We start from the raw sequence: 15,715 nt of genomic DNA, 5'->3' as shown, positions 1-15,715 counted from the left end.
TATCTCTGTTTATTGGTACCTAGAGAGAAAATCTGGTTACTCTTCTCAAAATGGGATTTAGACATCAACCTTTTATTGATTTCTTCTCAAACAAGTAAAACATATATATCCCACGTGTTAGCTACAGAGATATGGAAATTCAGAATTAAGAAATTATGATTTGAGGATGGGAAGATCGTGTCCAAATTATGTTCAAAGAAGTCACTAGCATGCAGATAAGATCTCTTAAACGAGTATTGATTGGTGGTGTTAGACAAACTCTGGATGAACTAACCAAATTATTAAGCTGCAATTTTCCATTTGAACAGTGTATAAATGTGTTGTCTCCTAGACACTCGGTGGTAAACTGAAGAATGCATGCACACATCACTTGAACTTAACAAGTAGAGTGTTTGATAATTACTGGACGCTTTTCGTTACATCGCCAATACTGATATTATGAGAGTAAAGCTCATGTGGAAATCCAATTACAAATGCAAATGTAGCTGGTATACCATTTGTGAGATTTAGGTTCATCGATGAAGAAGAAAAAGAAACAAGAGGAAAAAGAGAAAAGATCATAGGAGAGAAAAACGTGGAGAAAAAAATACTCTGCGAGATTTAGGGTATATTACATATAGATTTAGGAAAGATATTAACAAAAATATTTTGGTGATTTGGGTATAATATGTATCCTATGTAGGGGTAGGGGTGTCAATTCGGGCTGGCCCGGCCCGGTCCGGCCCAAACCCGCTAAGCCCGTAAATATTTGAGCCCGGCCCGGCCCGGCCCGAAAATAATTTGGGCATAGAATTCAAAGCCCGGCCCGGCCCTTATAGGGCTACAGGGCTTTTCGGGCTTTTGTGGGCTTTTCGAAAAATAATTTGTCATTGTCACTTCCATCATTTTAATACATGTGAATTTTCATTAAAAAAGAGTTTCATTTTTAAAAAATAAAAAAAAGTATAAAGTGAGTTTAAAATTTTCTTGGCTATCACAATTTTTTTATTTTTTCGTATGTTTTAAAAACATTTTATACACAAACCAAATTTAATAAGATTTAAATAATCAAATATCAATTAAAACAAAAAATATAAGAGAACAAAATTTATGATAAACATGGTCAAACGTTTTATACTTTATATTTTGAAAATAAAAACATGTTGTACATGAAATACATGAAAGAATAATGTACTTTTGTAAAATTTAAAATGTAACACTTGTAATGATGAAACAATAAAGTGCATTAAAAACTTTTTTATTTGCTTTATTAGAGTTTAGATAAAAATATTAAAATAATATATCAATACTAATAATAGTTTCGATTACAAGAAAAAAGGATAATATTTACGCTAAAATATAAATTTCGGGTTTTCGGGCCGGCCCTAGCCCAAACGGACTTAAGCCCAAAATACCCAAAGCCCAAATGGGCTTAGCCCGAAAGGCCCAATTTTTTTTGGGCTTATAAAGCTAAGCCCAAGCCCGGTAATTTTTAGGGCTGGGCGGGCTCGGGCTACGGACTTCGGCCCTAATTGACATGTGCATGTAGGGGTAGTAGAACACTGCATAGTGGATGGAAAATATATTCTTCCTTAAGTGTAACATTAGGTAATAGATATAACATGTTATGACACATAAACAAAATAAGATAAAACATAGAGTTGTTTCTAGAAGTTGTAATCAAGGTACATGTATAATAACGACATCTTGATAGAATATAACTGAACGAATTCTAACTAAAATAGAATATATAAGAAAGTTTTGTTTGTGTTATATACCTATGATAGATTTGTGTATAATATTTAGTATCCGATTTCTGAACTAAGTAGACGGCTAGAATGAGTATTCTACCGTCAGCTAGGACATAAAATAAATATGATCCCATAATCTTTTAAAAATAAAATTAAACATATAAATAGTCATACTTATGTTTTCAATAATTTTTCATATTTTCTTATATTTTTAAAATTTATTTTACTATTTTTTCCATTACAAAAAAGTAAAACATGTCCAAAATGACCAAAAATATCAAAAGTTATAAATGAACAAATAAAAATTCAAAGAGTCTCATTTTTCCAATTCTCCCATTCTTTTATCGTCTTTCACTGTGCTTCTAGTTTTTCTCCGGTCTCCTCTGGAAGAATTCTAATTGTTTTCTTTTCCTTTCTCGTTCGGCTTCCTATTTTTTTTGAATTCAGAATATATAGTTTTAATTTGTTTCAGATCAAACCATAGGTAATGTAAATTTAAAACGTAAATTTTGAAAGTTGTTTACATATGTGAAAATAAGTAATTTAGCCTCTGTTTAATTTTCTATGATCCCAAGTCAAGATCATTCTTCAGTCAACATTCTATTACGTGCGTCTCTGATTAGTCTTATGTAATTTAGCCTCTGTTTCTCAAGTCACCGGAATTTGTAGGATTTTCTTTTATCGAGTATATCTTATTATATAAAACTTGGTTTTTTAAAGTTTCTAATTAACATGATCGTGATATATATTAATTAAAATTTTTTTTACATGTGTCAATAAAAACATGCAATTATATGATAATAATTTTCTGTTTTAAAGTCCTAAGAAAAGAAACTAGAAATTTTCTTTTTTAAATCCTAACCAAAAGAGAAATAATGTTTTTTAAAAAAAAGCATAGCCTAAAATAAGTTTGATATTAACAAAAATAAATTGTCAAAATTGTAAATTTTAGAATTATTTAATATTAATTTGAAATAAGTATTTGATAGTAATTTTTTTTTCTAAAATTCTCAAAAAAATATAATTGCAAAAGATTATGTGATATTTATTTAATTTTCTAAAATCCCTTAAGAACTGGAAAAGAATATTTGATAGTAGTTTTCCATTTTTTTTAAATCCTAAACAAAAAGATTTGTTTAATATTTTTATTTTATAAAATCCAAAAAGAAGAAAATTTTAAAATTTATTTGATAGTAATTTTTAAAACTAATATAACAAATAACAGATGTGCAACTTACGGAACCATATCTATATATCTAGTACATCATAAAAATAATCTTTTTCTTTTCCTCCTCGAAATGGAAACCGGTTTGAAAAAAGAGAAATTAGGACGTATATACACATAAATATTCGAAATTTGCCAAATGCCACCCTATTGATCTCTTTTATTTTAATACCATTTCACCCCTACATCCTAACACGCTTATCCTTTCGTCTTCACCACCTTGGTGTCAGACCCTATTAGTAGAACACACTATCACACGACATGTCACTTAAGGTTTTGAGGCTTCTCTAGATTATTTCTAATATTTTTACTTTAATGACGAAAAGGGTAAATGAAAAGTCACCTTTTACATTTACGTTACATTTACGTGTAAGAAGAATCCTTTTGAAATAGCACTCTTTTCCAATTTTTGCATCTTCATTTCTCCAGACCTACTTTTATTTCTTTAGAGAAACAAGACGCTTTCTTTTTCTCCGAGCGACACTATGGAGCAAACGATACTGCATGAACGGATGTTTGCAGCTGGTGAAGAACCATCCGGAGATAGAGTAAACACTTACCACAAACCGAAGAGAATCAAATCTATATTAGATGCGCTCGAGCCAGAAGAGGTTGACTTCCTGAGGCAGACGACGTTTGGGAAGATCAATTCACTAGCAGAGAATCCTTCATTTTCAGGAAGTTTCGGCCATTTCGTGATTGTCTGAATCCTCCGCGTAAAAAAAAGTACGAGATTTGGTTTCTCTTCTCCGGAAAGCCGCTCAGGATGTCATTGCACGAGTTCGTGCAAGTCACCGGCCTCAATTGCAGCAAGATTCCGAAGAAAAACTGCAAACGGAAGAAGAACCCCATTAAGGAGAAGCTTTACTGGGGGGAACTATTTCGATCTCTCAAGTTCTGCTTAGTCGCCATCGAAATGCTACAGAAGAAGAAAATAAAAGACATGGAGATGCGTTTGAAGTATGCATGTCTGACCTTTACCTATTGTGTTTTACTCCCGACATCACACTTTCCTCGGATTATCCCTGAGCATGTGGAGATGATACACAACTTGGAAGATTTTCTGAAATATCCATGGGGGAGGGTGACATTTGAGATGCTCGTCACTGGAATTAAGATACCGTGATAGTTATGACAATCAAAATAAATGTCAATGGACCAAAACACCTATTTCGCAGTATCAAACTTGTTTGCAGTTAAGAAATTTAATGCAGAAAGTCAAATCTAAAAGATATTAGAGACATACCTCGAACACAAAGGGATAACGACTACTGTAAAAGGATCTTCGCCACTACAGCAATCTCACTCTAACAGGTTTCGTTCTCTCTCTATCGATTATGCTTTACATTTATGTTTTCCCAGACCTCCATTAAATACACTACCAAAATCCCAAAAAAAATTCGGATAACCTGTAAATCTGATATCACTCAAATTACCCTAAGGAGTGAATTGCTCTCTCAAATAAGAGGTTCAGATGTAGTACTTAGGGATCAAATCCACAGAGACTCTAGGATTACTCAATAGATTATGGTCTTGAACTAAATCTAGATTGAATGGTTTATGGGTTTTAAAGCAGTAAATTGGTTGGTGAGCAAGTTTATTGCTCGATTGATTGTTTTGAGTTTGTTAACGTTTGGTTGAAGTAGCTAGATTCAGGTATATTCTCAGGTATGATGAATAATACTTAATTTGGGAAATTAGGAGTTTATTAATATTAATTGTTCTTGAATTCAAACTAAGGTATAATCTTTTTGATTATCTAATCTGGATCTCGGACCTCAACTCTCGTTATTTTAGTTACGAGAAAGTGTCGATCGATAATTCTTTGTGAATATCGATCGATACGCCTTTCAAAATATCGATCGATACGCCTTTCAAAATATCGATCGACAGAGCTATCGCTGTGTTGATCGATACTTCTTACAGAAAGCTTTACGAACGAGTTTGATTTGTATTCTCTAACTCACTAGACCAACTCTCGTCTGTATCTAGTCAGTTAGATCATTCTAGTTATTTTCAGGTATTGAATTAAACAATGGCTTGATCCTAACTAATCCTAGGATCTAAGTTTAAAGGGTGATCAATCCTAAACTTAGCTTTAATGCATAACTAGATGATTGAACTATATTTCTAAACATCCTAACAATTGTTGTGTCAGTATTACATTTATCAGCCTATTTGAGAAACCTAAATCTAACAGTAAAGACTACTTAGACATATTCATGGAACACATGGTTATGATGGTCTGAATAATACTTAACTAAATTAAATAGCAAAAGTAACAGAAATAATGAAAGCAAGGGAGTTCAAGATCTTCTCTGTTTTGCAGTAGATGATCTATCTCTCCAATCCTAAGCTCTTCTCTTTCAATGGTGGCTTCTTGCCTCCTCCAAACTAGGTCTAAAAAGGTCTCTAGGCAAGTCTGCCTCTAAAACAATACAAAACCCTAATAAATAGCCTAACAGGTGGCCATAGACTAATGATGTAATTATTAAGACTTTTGTGAAACTTGAAATCTTCTAATTTGTCATTAACTCTCGGATGTCTTCATAATCGATCGACACGAGGGACTTGACATCGATCGATATTTGGTGGTGACTATCGATCAATATTGAGCTGCGACAGTCAACCATCTCTTGCTTCCAGCGAAGCTCAAAAGATCTCTAAATAGCTCCAAATACATCATTTCCTTGCAAATAGTACCCGAACCTGTAAATACTCTAAATAGACTCTATATAATAATAAATGTATCTTAAAACACTTATAAACCATGGTTAAAAACGGGTAAAATCCATAGTCTATCGACTCCCCCAGACTTACTCTTTTGCTTGTCCTCAAGCAAAACACAACAGAGCAGTCTCTCTGAAAGAGGTTTGAAAACATTAGGAACTCACATGATTTAAAACTCATAATGATCACCTCTTTAATATTGCAATCCATATCTAAAAGGTCCTAATCACAAAAGCACATCATACCATATCCTAACTTAGCAACCAAATTCATCTAGCTAACAACTTAGCATAATCTTGTCTTTCGTTCCCCTCTATCAACCTCATTTCTTAGCATAAAATAAAAGTGAAGGCTTTACCTTGGGAGTATCGATCACAGGATTCTAGGATTTTCAAACAAGTATCTGAACCTGCAGGTAAACATTAGATCCTATCCTCTCTCTCTACTAATTTTCTCTCTAAGTCAAAATCTGATTTTATTGGCAAGATTATTGACTTAGATTGGACAGGCTTCCATGAATCAAGACTTAATGGTGGTTGCCACCAACTCCTGTTCACTTCTTTTTGACCTATATCCTAGGATTATTTGTGAATCAAGCCTTAATGGTTGTAGCCACCAAGTCCTGTTCTAATCCTTTACCTATGAAATTCTTATGAAGCAAGCTTTAATGGTTGTAGCCACCAAGTCCTGTTCGAATTCCTTCCTAATATAATAATAATTTTTTTTTTTAAGTATAAAATCTATATTTCGAAAATAGAGAGAGAAAGGGTGATAAATCTATATACACAAGGCTTTACCTTCCAGACTTGTTTGAAGAATCCGATCCCATGTATACCAAGCCCCAAGACAAGCAGTTGTGTCAGATTTAGTGTTGGAGGTCAGCTTTGGTTCCTTCAAAACAATCTTAGCAAGAGTGGATAGTTGACAGGTTGATCCACTTTAGTATCTTTAGTACTATGTGCAATCAGAAAGTTTAAAACGGTGCTAATAAAATGGTTAGATAATAAGAAAAAATCTAATAAGATCATTATCCCTTCTTAACTCAATAAAAACTTTTTGTTTGGAAATATATATATATATATATATATATATATATTTTTTTTAGAAATTCATGAATAAACCAATATTAGTAAGTACCTCCCACAGACTTAAATTTCACTGTCCCCAGTGATATTTAGTCTAAGATTGGTTAGGGTAGAAATAAGTAATAACTATAAGTTAGATGTTAGACAAGAGAAAAGAATGTGTTACCCGCTGTCTCGAGGATCGATCGACATATACACCGCATAATCAATCGATATCATCGTATCTCTGTCGATCGATATAACCGTCTTGTTATCGATCGACAGCGCAGAGACAGAAAACGTCTGCGCTAGCTGCAATTATCCATGTGTCTAACTCATCATAGAATTATCATCAGTCAGTTAGGTTAGCTCTGTTAGACAATCCAAATGCATGCAAGATTAGCAGAAAACATAAAATCCAGTCATAACATAAAGTAATAAGTTCAAAAGTAAATCCTAAAGTTCGTAAGTAGAAGAAAACATAAGTAGATAGGGATAGAGATATGAGGACTAGTCCTCATCAGTGGTCTCGTCGCTGGAGGTGTCTCTGCGCTGGCAGGACGGTCCTGCTGCTGACGGTGAGCTGGCTCGCACACTCCTCCTGCTCGAGCAACGACATCTCGACACTCTAGCCCAGATGGCAGTAAGAGCATCGACCACGACGCGCTGGAAGTCTCCCTTAGGACGTGTAGACATGTCTGGCATAGCAGGGAAAGGCGGTAGTGTGTCCTCGGGCTGATGCGGCTGGGGTCCTGCGGAGTGCTGGACCGTGTAGCGGCGCGGCTGGGCTACTGGGGCTCGGACTAGGCGAGGGTCAGGTCGAAACTGAATGCTAGGAAGGCCATGGTCGAAATCCGTGAGCTGACAAAGTGGCAGCCTTACCAAGTGCGTGCCGTTCTCGTCCCTAAAGCACCAGTCACGGTCTTCCTTGAGCCACTGAGTGCTCGTGAGATGCGCTGCGTCCATGTAGACGATCTGATCCTCCATCGCAGCATCGTTTAACGAGACTCCGCAATGTATGAAGATCGGGGTAAGTAGGCTCCCAACCGTCTCCTTCTTCTTTCCCTTTGACTGAAATGGCTTCATTCTAAGCCTGACCAGATGCTCAGCAAAGATGGCTCCAATGCTGGGCCACGCGTCGTCCTCCGTCTCCTCGATGTCGTCCATGTGAACCAAACTCCTGACTGCGTAGTAAGCTAATGTGAGCTCCTGCACCCGAACCTTATTAGGTTCCATCTTGCACAACAGAGTGTTGGCAAGGACCTTCATGAAAAAGCGCAGAGTCGAGTGACGGATGTCTGTCTGAAGAGCGTTGGCGGAGTCGAAGTAACCAGTAGCTATGTGCTCCCAGAATGTCGAAATCCCTGGAAAGTCTGGTACGATGGCGTGCTGATGCTCGTTTTCGAACCCGTAGATAGTACTGAGGGTCGATAGAGGGACTCTGTAGCGGATGCCGCGAATGAAGAAAGTTAAGACACCCTCGCTAGCCTTCTTTGCCCTCTCGTTGGCATAGTAGATGTTCACAGTGGACATGAACAGACGGACCAGCTCCGGATAGAGAACCTGTGGGTTTGTGGCCAAGTTCCCTATGCCCAGTTCCACGAACATGTCCTCGAGGCCCGATTTGATGCCCAAGGCGTGGATCACGTCTGGATCGACGAACCGCGTAGGCTCAATGGAGACCCTCAGCCACTCATTGTAGAAGATGTTGTCATAGTCGTCCTACGCGTCCTCGATCGCATGGTTTCTACAGGCCGCACTCTTTGCCGCTTTATGAGTGTCAGCGAAGTTGTCAAAGAGCGGGATAGGTTCGTCTTCACGCTCGCGTGGCCAAGGGTATTGGTCGCGAACCGGTGGTGGCGGCGGAGCTGCGCTGCTGCCGCCTACGTTGAACCTACGCTTTGTCCTCCTTTCATACATCTGCAACCAAAAACCATAAACAAGAATAGGAATTCAGTTCGGTTCGATGGTATGGTGCAATATCGATCGACGGGAACAGGAGGATGTCGATCGATGTTTCTCTGTGAAAATCGATCGATGAAAGGTGTGTATCATCGGTCGATTTCACCTTCGCGGGAACCTGAAAAAACCCACCGATGCAAATCGAGTTGCATGGTATACATAATCGGCTTAATCTATATGTAGCCCCTATTCTATCACTCCTTTACAATGAAACGAGCTATAAGAGCATGAACATCCCGGTTCTAGCTCATTCTCTATTTCAACCCTAGCAAGAACGAAAAATTAGAAACTTTTGTGTTCATACCATGATGATGAGCGAGCTAAGCGATCTAGACGGATAGAAGGTCGAAAATCGAGTGGATTGAGCGAAGAAATCGCCGGAATTGGCCGAAAAACGAGAGAGAAAAGGGATGGGAGTGTGTTCTTAGGGTTTTCGGGTTTGTGTGAATGTCGACTTAAGTGTCGACTTAAGTGAACCTGCGTCTGTTCATTTACTATCGATCGATGACTGAGTGTCCTCGTCGATCGATAGACCTTATGTCTTCAGCAGTTTTTTTTTTTTTTTTAAGATCCTAAAAATTCAAAAAATTGTAAAGTTTTAAATTTAAAAACAACTAGGTGTCTTCCTGCACCATGTGTAGGGCTGGGCAAATAAACCGAACCCGAAAATCCGAACCGAATCCGATCCGATGAAAATGAATCCGAACCGATCCGAACCCGACATAAATACCGAATGGATCTTGTTTTATGGTATTTCGGGTTATGGGTATTATCCGAACCGAATCCGAAATTAAATGGATATCCGATAGAACCCGAAACATTCAAAATGCCAAAAAAGAACTTGTACCAAACATGATCTCAATTCCTAATATGTAGCCAAAATACACTAAGATATTATTAAACATATACAATAACTATCTACTACATGAAGGTTGATGGTTGAAAGTGGCGGTTGAGGCTTGAAATTTTTAGATTTTGGTTTTATTTTCATTGAATAATTTTTTTCATTTCATGAGAACTTAATTTTTCATTTTATGATTTCATTTATTGGTTTTCTTTCTATCAATAACAACGTATACCTTTCGTTTGACTTTGAATGATCATGTTTGATGTTTTTTTCTTATTTCTGAATCGATTTTACTTATGTTTTAGTTACAAAATAGGTACAAATCAAGTACTTTAAACCCGAAGAACCGATTTTACTTATGTTTTGGTTACAAAATAGGTATAAATCAAGTCACAGCGGGCTTGTCCCGCCCGGGCTGCGGTCTTCATCATCATCTCCTCCATCAAAGATATCGGTCCAAGCCTTTTCTTTGAGACCAGAAACCATGCTGAACATTTGATTATCAACAAGTCATTCAGATTCAACCCAGATCGTCTTTTCCATCGGAAAACATCAAATGCGTCGGCTACGTAAGCATAGTTGCCGGACACTGCAAGTCTCTGCTGTGATATCTTGTGGGATCGACGATGGTGAGAGGAGTCATGTGATGATGATTCACGGCAACAGAGCTTCCACCAAAGGAACTTCGTTTCCGATTAGACTGCGACTGAGGAGGAGAGATTGGGGCCCCTGGATTGTGGAGATGTTCGGAGACAATGCGTGAAGGGTTAGAGGAGGAGGAACATCATAAGGAGCAACGGAGATTAACGTCTTTAGGAAATTGAAACAGAGCTAAATATAGTTATAAGGAGAAAAAGTTTGATCATGAGAAAATATCAATTTTTGCCATGGCTACCTTTAATGACGATGATGAAGAATGAGAATAAATGTTTCTTCTCTGCTTCTTTTTTATCTTTCTTGTATAAGACCTCCTTCTTTTTTATCTTTCTTGTATAAGACCTCCTTGAGGCTTTTCTTACCTTGAGTTGTTGTTGGTTGTTTTTGTTTCCTTGTTGTAGTAAGTTGTTTAAAAACAACAGTGTAACTTCTCAGAAAATGGTAATCTTAACATCTTACAAAAAAAAAGAATAAATGTCTGTGAAGAAGATGATATTTAAAAAAAGAAAGAAAGATATATGTATATATTTAAGTAAATTGAATTTTTATTTGGTTTAATTGGTTTAAAATTATTTGGTTTCGGAGTAAACCGATTCAAACCAATAAACCGATTAAAAACCATAGTGTGTGGGTAATTAAGTTTCAAAGTATTGATTCGTGGAGATATAGGTTTGCAATTTTCGATTAGTGGAGATATAGCATGACGTCATAGTTTGATGGAGAATTGATGTTATATGATAGTTATCGTGGGGAAAACTGTTGATCCAAAGAAAAAACATAAAGTAGAAACAAATGGACATTGACGGCGGCACGTGCATGGATATCCAAAAGATAACTGCTCTACCAAATAATTAAATTTTGGTTAGGTTCAAGTAGTCGAGGTAAGATTTCAACTTCTGAATCTCGGTTAATTGAATCTCCTGCCCCAGGTATTATTTCGAGACGTTTGTACATAAGGGTCGGATACCCATATTCCAGAACCATATAATCTGGGTCCCAAATGAATTTGCTTATTCTAAAAAAAACCTTTGAATTTTTCCTTGAATTCATTAGAGATGTGAGTCAAACCCAGACTGGAGAACAATACGGTACACTATTCAATGGGTAAAGTCATCACTGGGCCGGGTCATGGTGGGAAAGAGTCCATGGGCTACCTCAAATAACCATAGGGTTTTGTACTTTTCTTTTCTCAGCATCTTTTCCTCACCTGCGATTCTTCGCCATTTCTCCAGCGTCTCCCTCAGAAATCAATCCTTTATTCCGCTTCTACCAACACTGTAAGTTGTTTCGGCTCCAATCCTCTCTCAAAATGTGTCGTTGATTCAATCTTTCGATTTTTAGTTTCGATCAGATTCGTTCTACTTCTCGGATCTGAGACCGTTTCTGTATGCTGCTCGAATCCAAGTTATTTTTATTTGATTTCTAGCTATGGTCCTTGGGTTTGTATATTTCATCTGCATTGGTTAATCACAAGGGCCATACAGTATTATTCATTTATGTAATTAGATGCTGCTTCTGATGGATTTGTATGATTAGAATGTTCTTAAATTCATAAATGTGATTAGAACTTTTCTCAGTGGTATAAAAATGTGAGTATTTTAGGATAAGTTCAGTTGAAGGAAGCTTTGTCGGAATGTTTGTTTGGTCCTCTCCTCTGCGAGTTAGTATTGATTCCTGTTTTTTTTTCTGACTTCTGGTTCCTCAGTTGGTGTTTCTTTATACTTGAGTGAGCCATGGGGAGAAAGGCTGGAAATTTGTACATAAACCCGAAAAAGCTCGGTGGTATAGCGAAACCATGTATGAAGGAGATGGTGACGTTCCTCAACTGCATGGCTCTCAACAAATGCAAAGATGATAACTGCGAGAAACAGAAGAACCTCCTGAGCGTTTGTATGAACGGACATGTAAATAACTTTCTTTGCGTGTTTACTTTTGTCTTCTTCTGCCTTTGCTGGTGAACTTTTTGCTTACTTGAAACTCTTTTGCTTTGTAGGCGGAGAAGTCCAAGTCGTGGGGAAACATCAATTACCATTTGCAGAGGCTAACCCGCGGAAGAAAGTAATGTGGCATATGGATCTTGTTCTATCCATAGACTGATGGGTCAAATGGTAGTTATAATGATCTTATTGATTTCTACGTTTCTCTCCCAGTGTTTTAGGGGTACTTCATATTTATAAGTTGTTGGCATCTAGAAGAAGTACAAACTTTGGACATATTGTTCACCTAAGGAGAAAGGATTTGGTCTCTCTGTTTTGCAATAAACATGTCTTCCGTGTCAAGTCAGAGAGGTCCATGAGTATTAGTGTTCTCTAGATACATAAACTACATCTATATGAGTTTTAAGTTTTGTATTGGTTTTACATAATATTATCAAATTTCATTGATAATTACGTGTTAGCTTTAATGGAAAGTTTTCTTATACAATAAGATACAAGAGAATGCAACTATATTGTTGCTTGCTCAATTTACATATTTTTCTTGATAAACATTTATGCATATTCTTGAAGGTAGATGTTTACTTGAGACTTCCATACGTTTTACTCTGAATCGGGTGCTTTTTCAAAATTTACGCCAGCATTCCTTGCAAAAACATAAGATAAATATGGTTAATGATAAACGCTAACTGGTAACGAATGGTGCACTGATTGACCCATGTTCTTTAAAACTTTGTGTTAACGTGAGGAATTTTGAAATTATAAACGAAGTCGGAAAGATTGTAATTTAACAACGTCTGAAGAGAATACTACCAAAAACTTAATTGATAATTGGTTTTTCTCCCAAAATATTTAACGTTAAAGAATAACAGAAAAAGGAAATAAGACAAATGTTACCTGAATTTGCTCGTAGCCCAATCGGCCCATGTTCTGGCCCCTTGAGCAGCCTCTCCGGCGCTGCTTTTGAAACTCGATGCTGCCGCCTCCGCCGCAAGAGTCACCTCATTGGCCGTCACTTTCACCGGTGGCTCTTCCGCAGAAACCCTTGTCACGACCAACAACACCATAAAGATTATTGCAAAGAAATTTACTTTTTCCATTTTAGTTTGCACGATTTTTTCTTCTACTCTCTATTAATATTTAAAAGATTATTGTACTATTGATTAGGATTTTTGTTTTTAGATAAATTTTTGCTAGATTGAATTGTGTTGACAAAGAATCTGAACTACTTATAGGAACACCAGAGCGATTTAAGGAGAGGAACACAATTTTATCGTTATTGATATTTTTAACTTATCTAAAATTTTAGTATATATCTTTTCAGCTATTTTTTTGACACTAAATAATAATTACATCATCATATAATTTCAGTGAAATTGTTTCCTTTTGTAAACAAAACACACGTGTTATTGAAAAACTGAAGCGAAAAAATTTCAAAAGTAATTTAAATGAGAATCAATAGTATTAAAACACCAACATGCCCCATTGATATTAGTTTAGTCAAATTTAAAAAAACTGATTTTTATATAACTACATCTAATGTATACTATTAAAAGTGAGCTTTTGAGGCTCCACAAGACGTCCACATCTGCAGAAAAAATTTATTGTAAAAAATGACACGTGGCATTAACAAAAAATAAAAATAAAAATACATAAAAAGAAAAATAAATAATAAGTAAATATATAATATAAGAAATAGAAATATTACATTAAACAATAATAAGTAAATATACAATATAAGGAAAATAAATAAAAAGTAAATATACAATATAAGAAATAGAAATATTACATTAAACATCTATCATAATTTATAATCTAATATAAAAGCAAGAAAATTAGAAAACGTAAATGTATAATTAAAAAACTATTAAAAGTGAGCTTTTGAGGCTCCATAAGACGTCCACATCAGCAGAAAAAACTTATTGTAAAAAATGACACGTGGCAAGGAAAATAAATAAAAAGTAAATATACAATATAAGAAATAGAAATATTACATTAAACATCTATCATAATTTATAATCTGATATAAAAGCAAGAAAATTAGAAAACGTAAATGTATAATTAAAAAACTATTAAAAGTGAGCTTTTGAGGCTCCATAAGACGTCCACATCAGCAGAAAAAACTTATTGTAAAAAATGACACGTGGCAAGGAAAATAAATAAAAAATAAATATACAATATAAGAAATAGAAATATTACATTAAACATCTATCATAATTTATAATCATATATAAAAGCAAGAAAATTAGAAAACGTAAATGTATAATTAAAAAACTATTAAAAGTGAGCTTTTGAGGCTCCATAAGACGTCCACATCAGCAGAAAAAACTTATTGTAAAAAATGACACGTGGCATTAACAAAAAATAAAAATAAAAATACATATAAAGAAAAATAAATAATAAGTAAATATATAATATAAGAAATAGAAATATTACATTAAACAATAATAAGTAAATATACAATATAAGGAAAATAAATAAAAAGTAAATATACAATATAAGAAATAGAAATATTACATTAAACATCTATCATAATTTATAATCTGATATAAAAGCAAGAAAATTAGAAAACGTAAATGTATAATTAAAAAAATGAAAAAACTAAATTAAACATCTATCTGAAAAATGTATCTACTTTTGAAGATCCATAGGGCTTCCGCATCAGCGGAAAAAACTTATTCTAAAATATGACACTTGGCATTAACAAAAAATAAAAATAAAAATACATATAAAGAAAAATAAATAATAAGTAAATATATAATATAAGAAATAGAAATGTTACATTAAACAATAATAAGTAAATATACAATATAAGGAAAATAAATAAAAAGTAAATATACAATATAAAAAATAGAAATATTACATTAAACATCTATCATAATTTATAATCTGATATAAAAGCAAGAAAATTAGAAAACGTAAATATATAATTAAAAAATGAAAAAACTAAATTAAACATCTATCTGAAAAATGTATCTATACTAATAAAATGGAGATCTATACTAATAAAATTGAGCTTTTGAGGCTCCATAGGGCGTCCACATCAACGGAAAAAAATTTCTTATAAAAGATGACACATGACATTAACAAAAAATAAAAAATAAATACATATAAAGAAAAATAAATAATATGTAAATATATAATATAAGAAATAAAAATTATACATTAAACAATAATAAGTAAATATACAATATAAGGAAAATAAATAAAAAGTAAATATACAATATAAGAAATATAATATTACATTAAACATCTATCATAATTTTATACTATTAAAAGTGAGCTTTTGAGGCTCCATAAGACGTCCACATCAGCAGAAAAAACTTATTGTAAAAAATGACACGTGGCATTAACAAAAAATAAAAATAAAAATACATATAAAGAAAAATAAATAATAAGTAAATATATAATATAAGAAATAGAAATATTAAATTAAACAATAATAAGTAAATATACAATATAAGGAAAATAAATAAAAAGTAAATATACAATATAAGAAATAGAAATATTACATTAAACATCTATCATAATTTATAATCTGATATAAAATCAAGAAAATTAGAAAA

At 34.2% G+C, this 15,715-nt stretch overlaps 2 protein-coding genes across 2 annotated transcripts; one reads left to right on the top strand and one right to left on the bottom strand.

Moving 5' to 3' along the window:
* Positions 1-11,278: 11,278 nt before the first annotated feature.
* Positions 11,279-12,494, top strand: BNAA08G03890D. Its single transcript, XM_013843505.3, has 3 exons — positions 11,279-11,492; positions 11,921-12,119; positions 12,209-12,494. The coding sequence occupies exons 2-3, from the start codon at positions 11,949-11,951 to the stop codon at positions 12,275-12,277; spliced, it is 240 nt and encodes a 79-aa protein (XP_013698959.1). The 5' UTR covers positions 11,279-11,492; positions 11,921-11,948; the 3' UTR covers positions 12,278-12,494.
* Positions 12,495-12,559: 65 nt separating this feature from the next.
* Positions 12,560-13,369, bottom strand: BNAA08G03880D. The gene is made up of 2 exons (XM_013843504.3): positions 13,047-13,369; positions 12,560-12,795 (listed from the first exon to the last, which is right to left on the bottom strand). The coding sequence occupies exons 1-2, from the start codon at positions 13,247-13,249 to the stop codon at positions 12,753-12,755; spliced, it is 246 nt and encodes an 81-aa protein (XP_013698958.1). The 5' UTR covers positions 13,250-13,369; the 3' UTR covers positions 12,560-12,752.
* Between the last annotated feature and the right edge of the window lie 2,346 nt (positions 13,370-15,715).

Source organism: Brassica napus, chromosome C8 (assembly GCF_020379485.1).
Source record: "Brassica napus cultivar Da-Ae chromosome C8, Da-Ae, whole genome shotgun sequence".
NCBI lineage: Eukaryota > Viridiplantae > Streptophyta > Magnoliopsida > Brassicales > Brassicaceae > Brassica > Brassica napus.
This window is presented reverse-complemented; position numbering and strand designations above follow the sequence as displayed.

Coding starts and splice junctions, on each gene's coding strand:
- BNAA08G03880D (XM_013843504.3), bottom strand. CDS start 13,249: ATGGAAAAAGTAAATTTCTTTGCAATAATCTTTATGGTGTTGTTGGTC. Junction 12,796..13,046: donor TGGGCTACGAGCAAATTCAG/GTAACATTTGTC, acceptor TGTTTTTGCAAG/GAATGCTGGCGTAAATTTTG.
- BNAA08G03890D (XM_013843505.3), top strand. CDS start 11,949: ATGGGGAGAAAGGCTGGAAATTTGTACATAAACCCGAAAAAGCTCGGT. Junction 12,120..12,208: donor GCGTTTGTATGAACGGACAT/GTAAATAACTTT, acceptor TTTGCTTTGTAG/GCGGAGAAGTCCAAGTCGTG.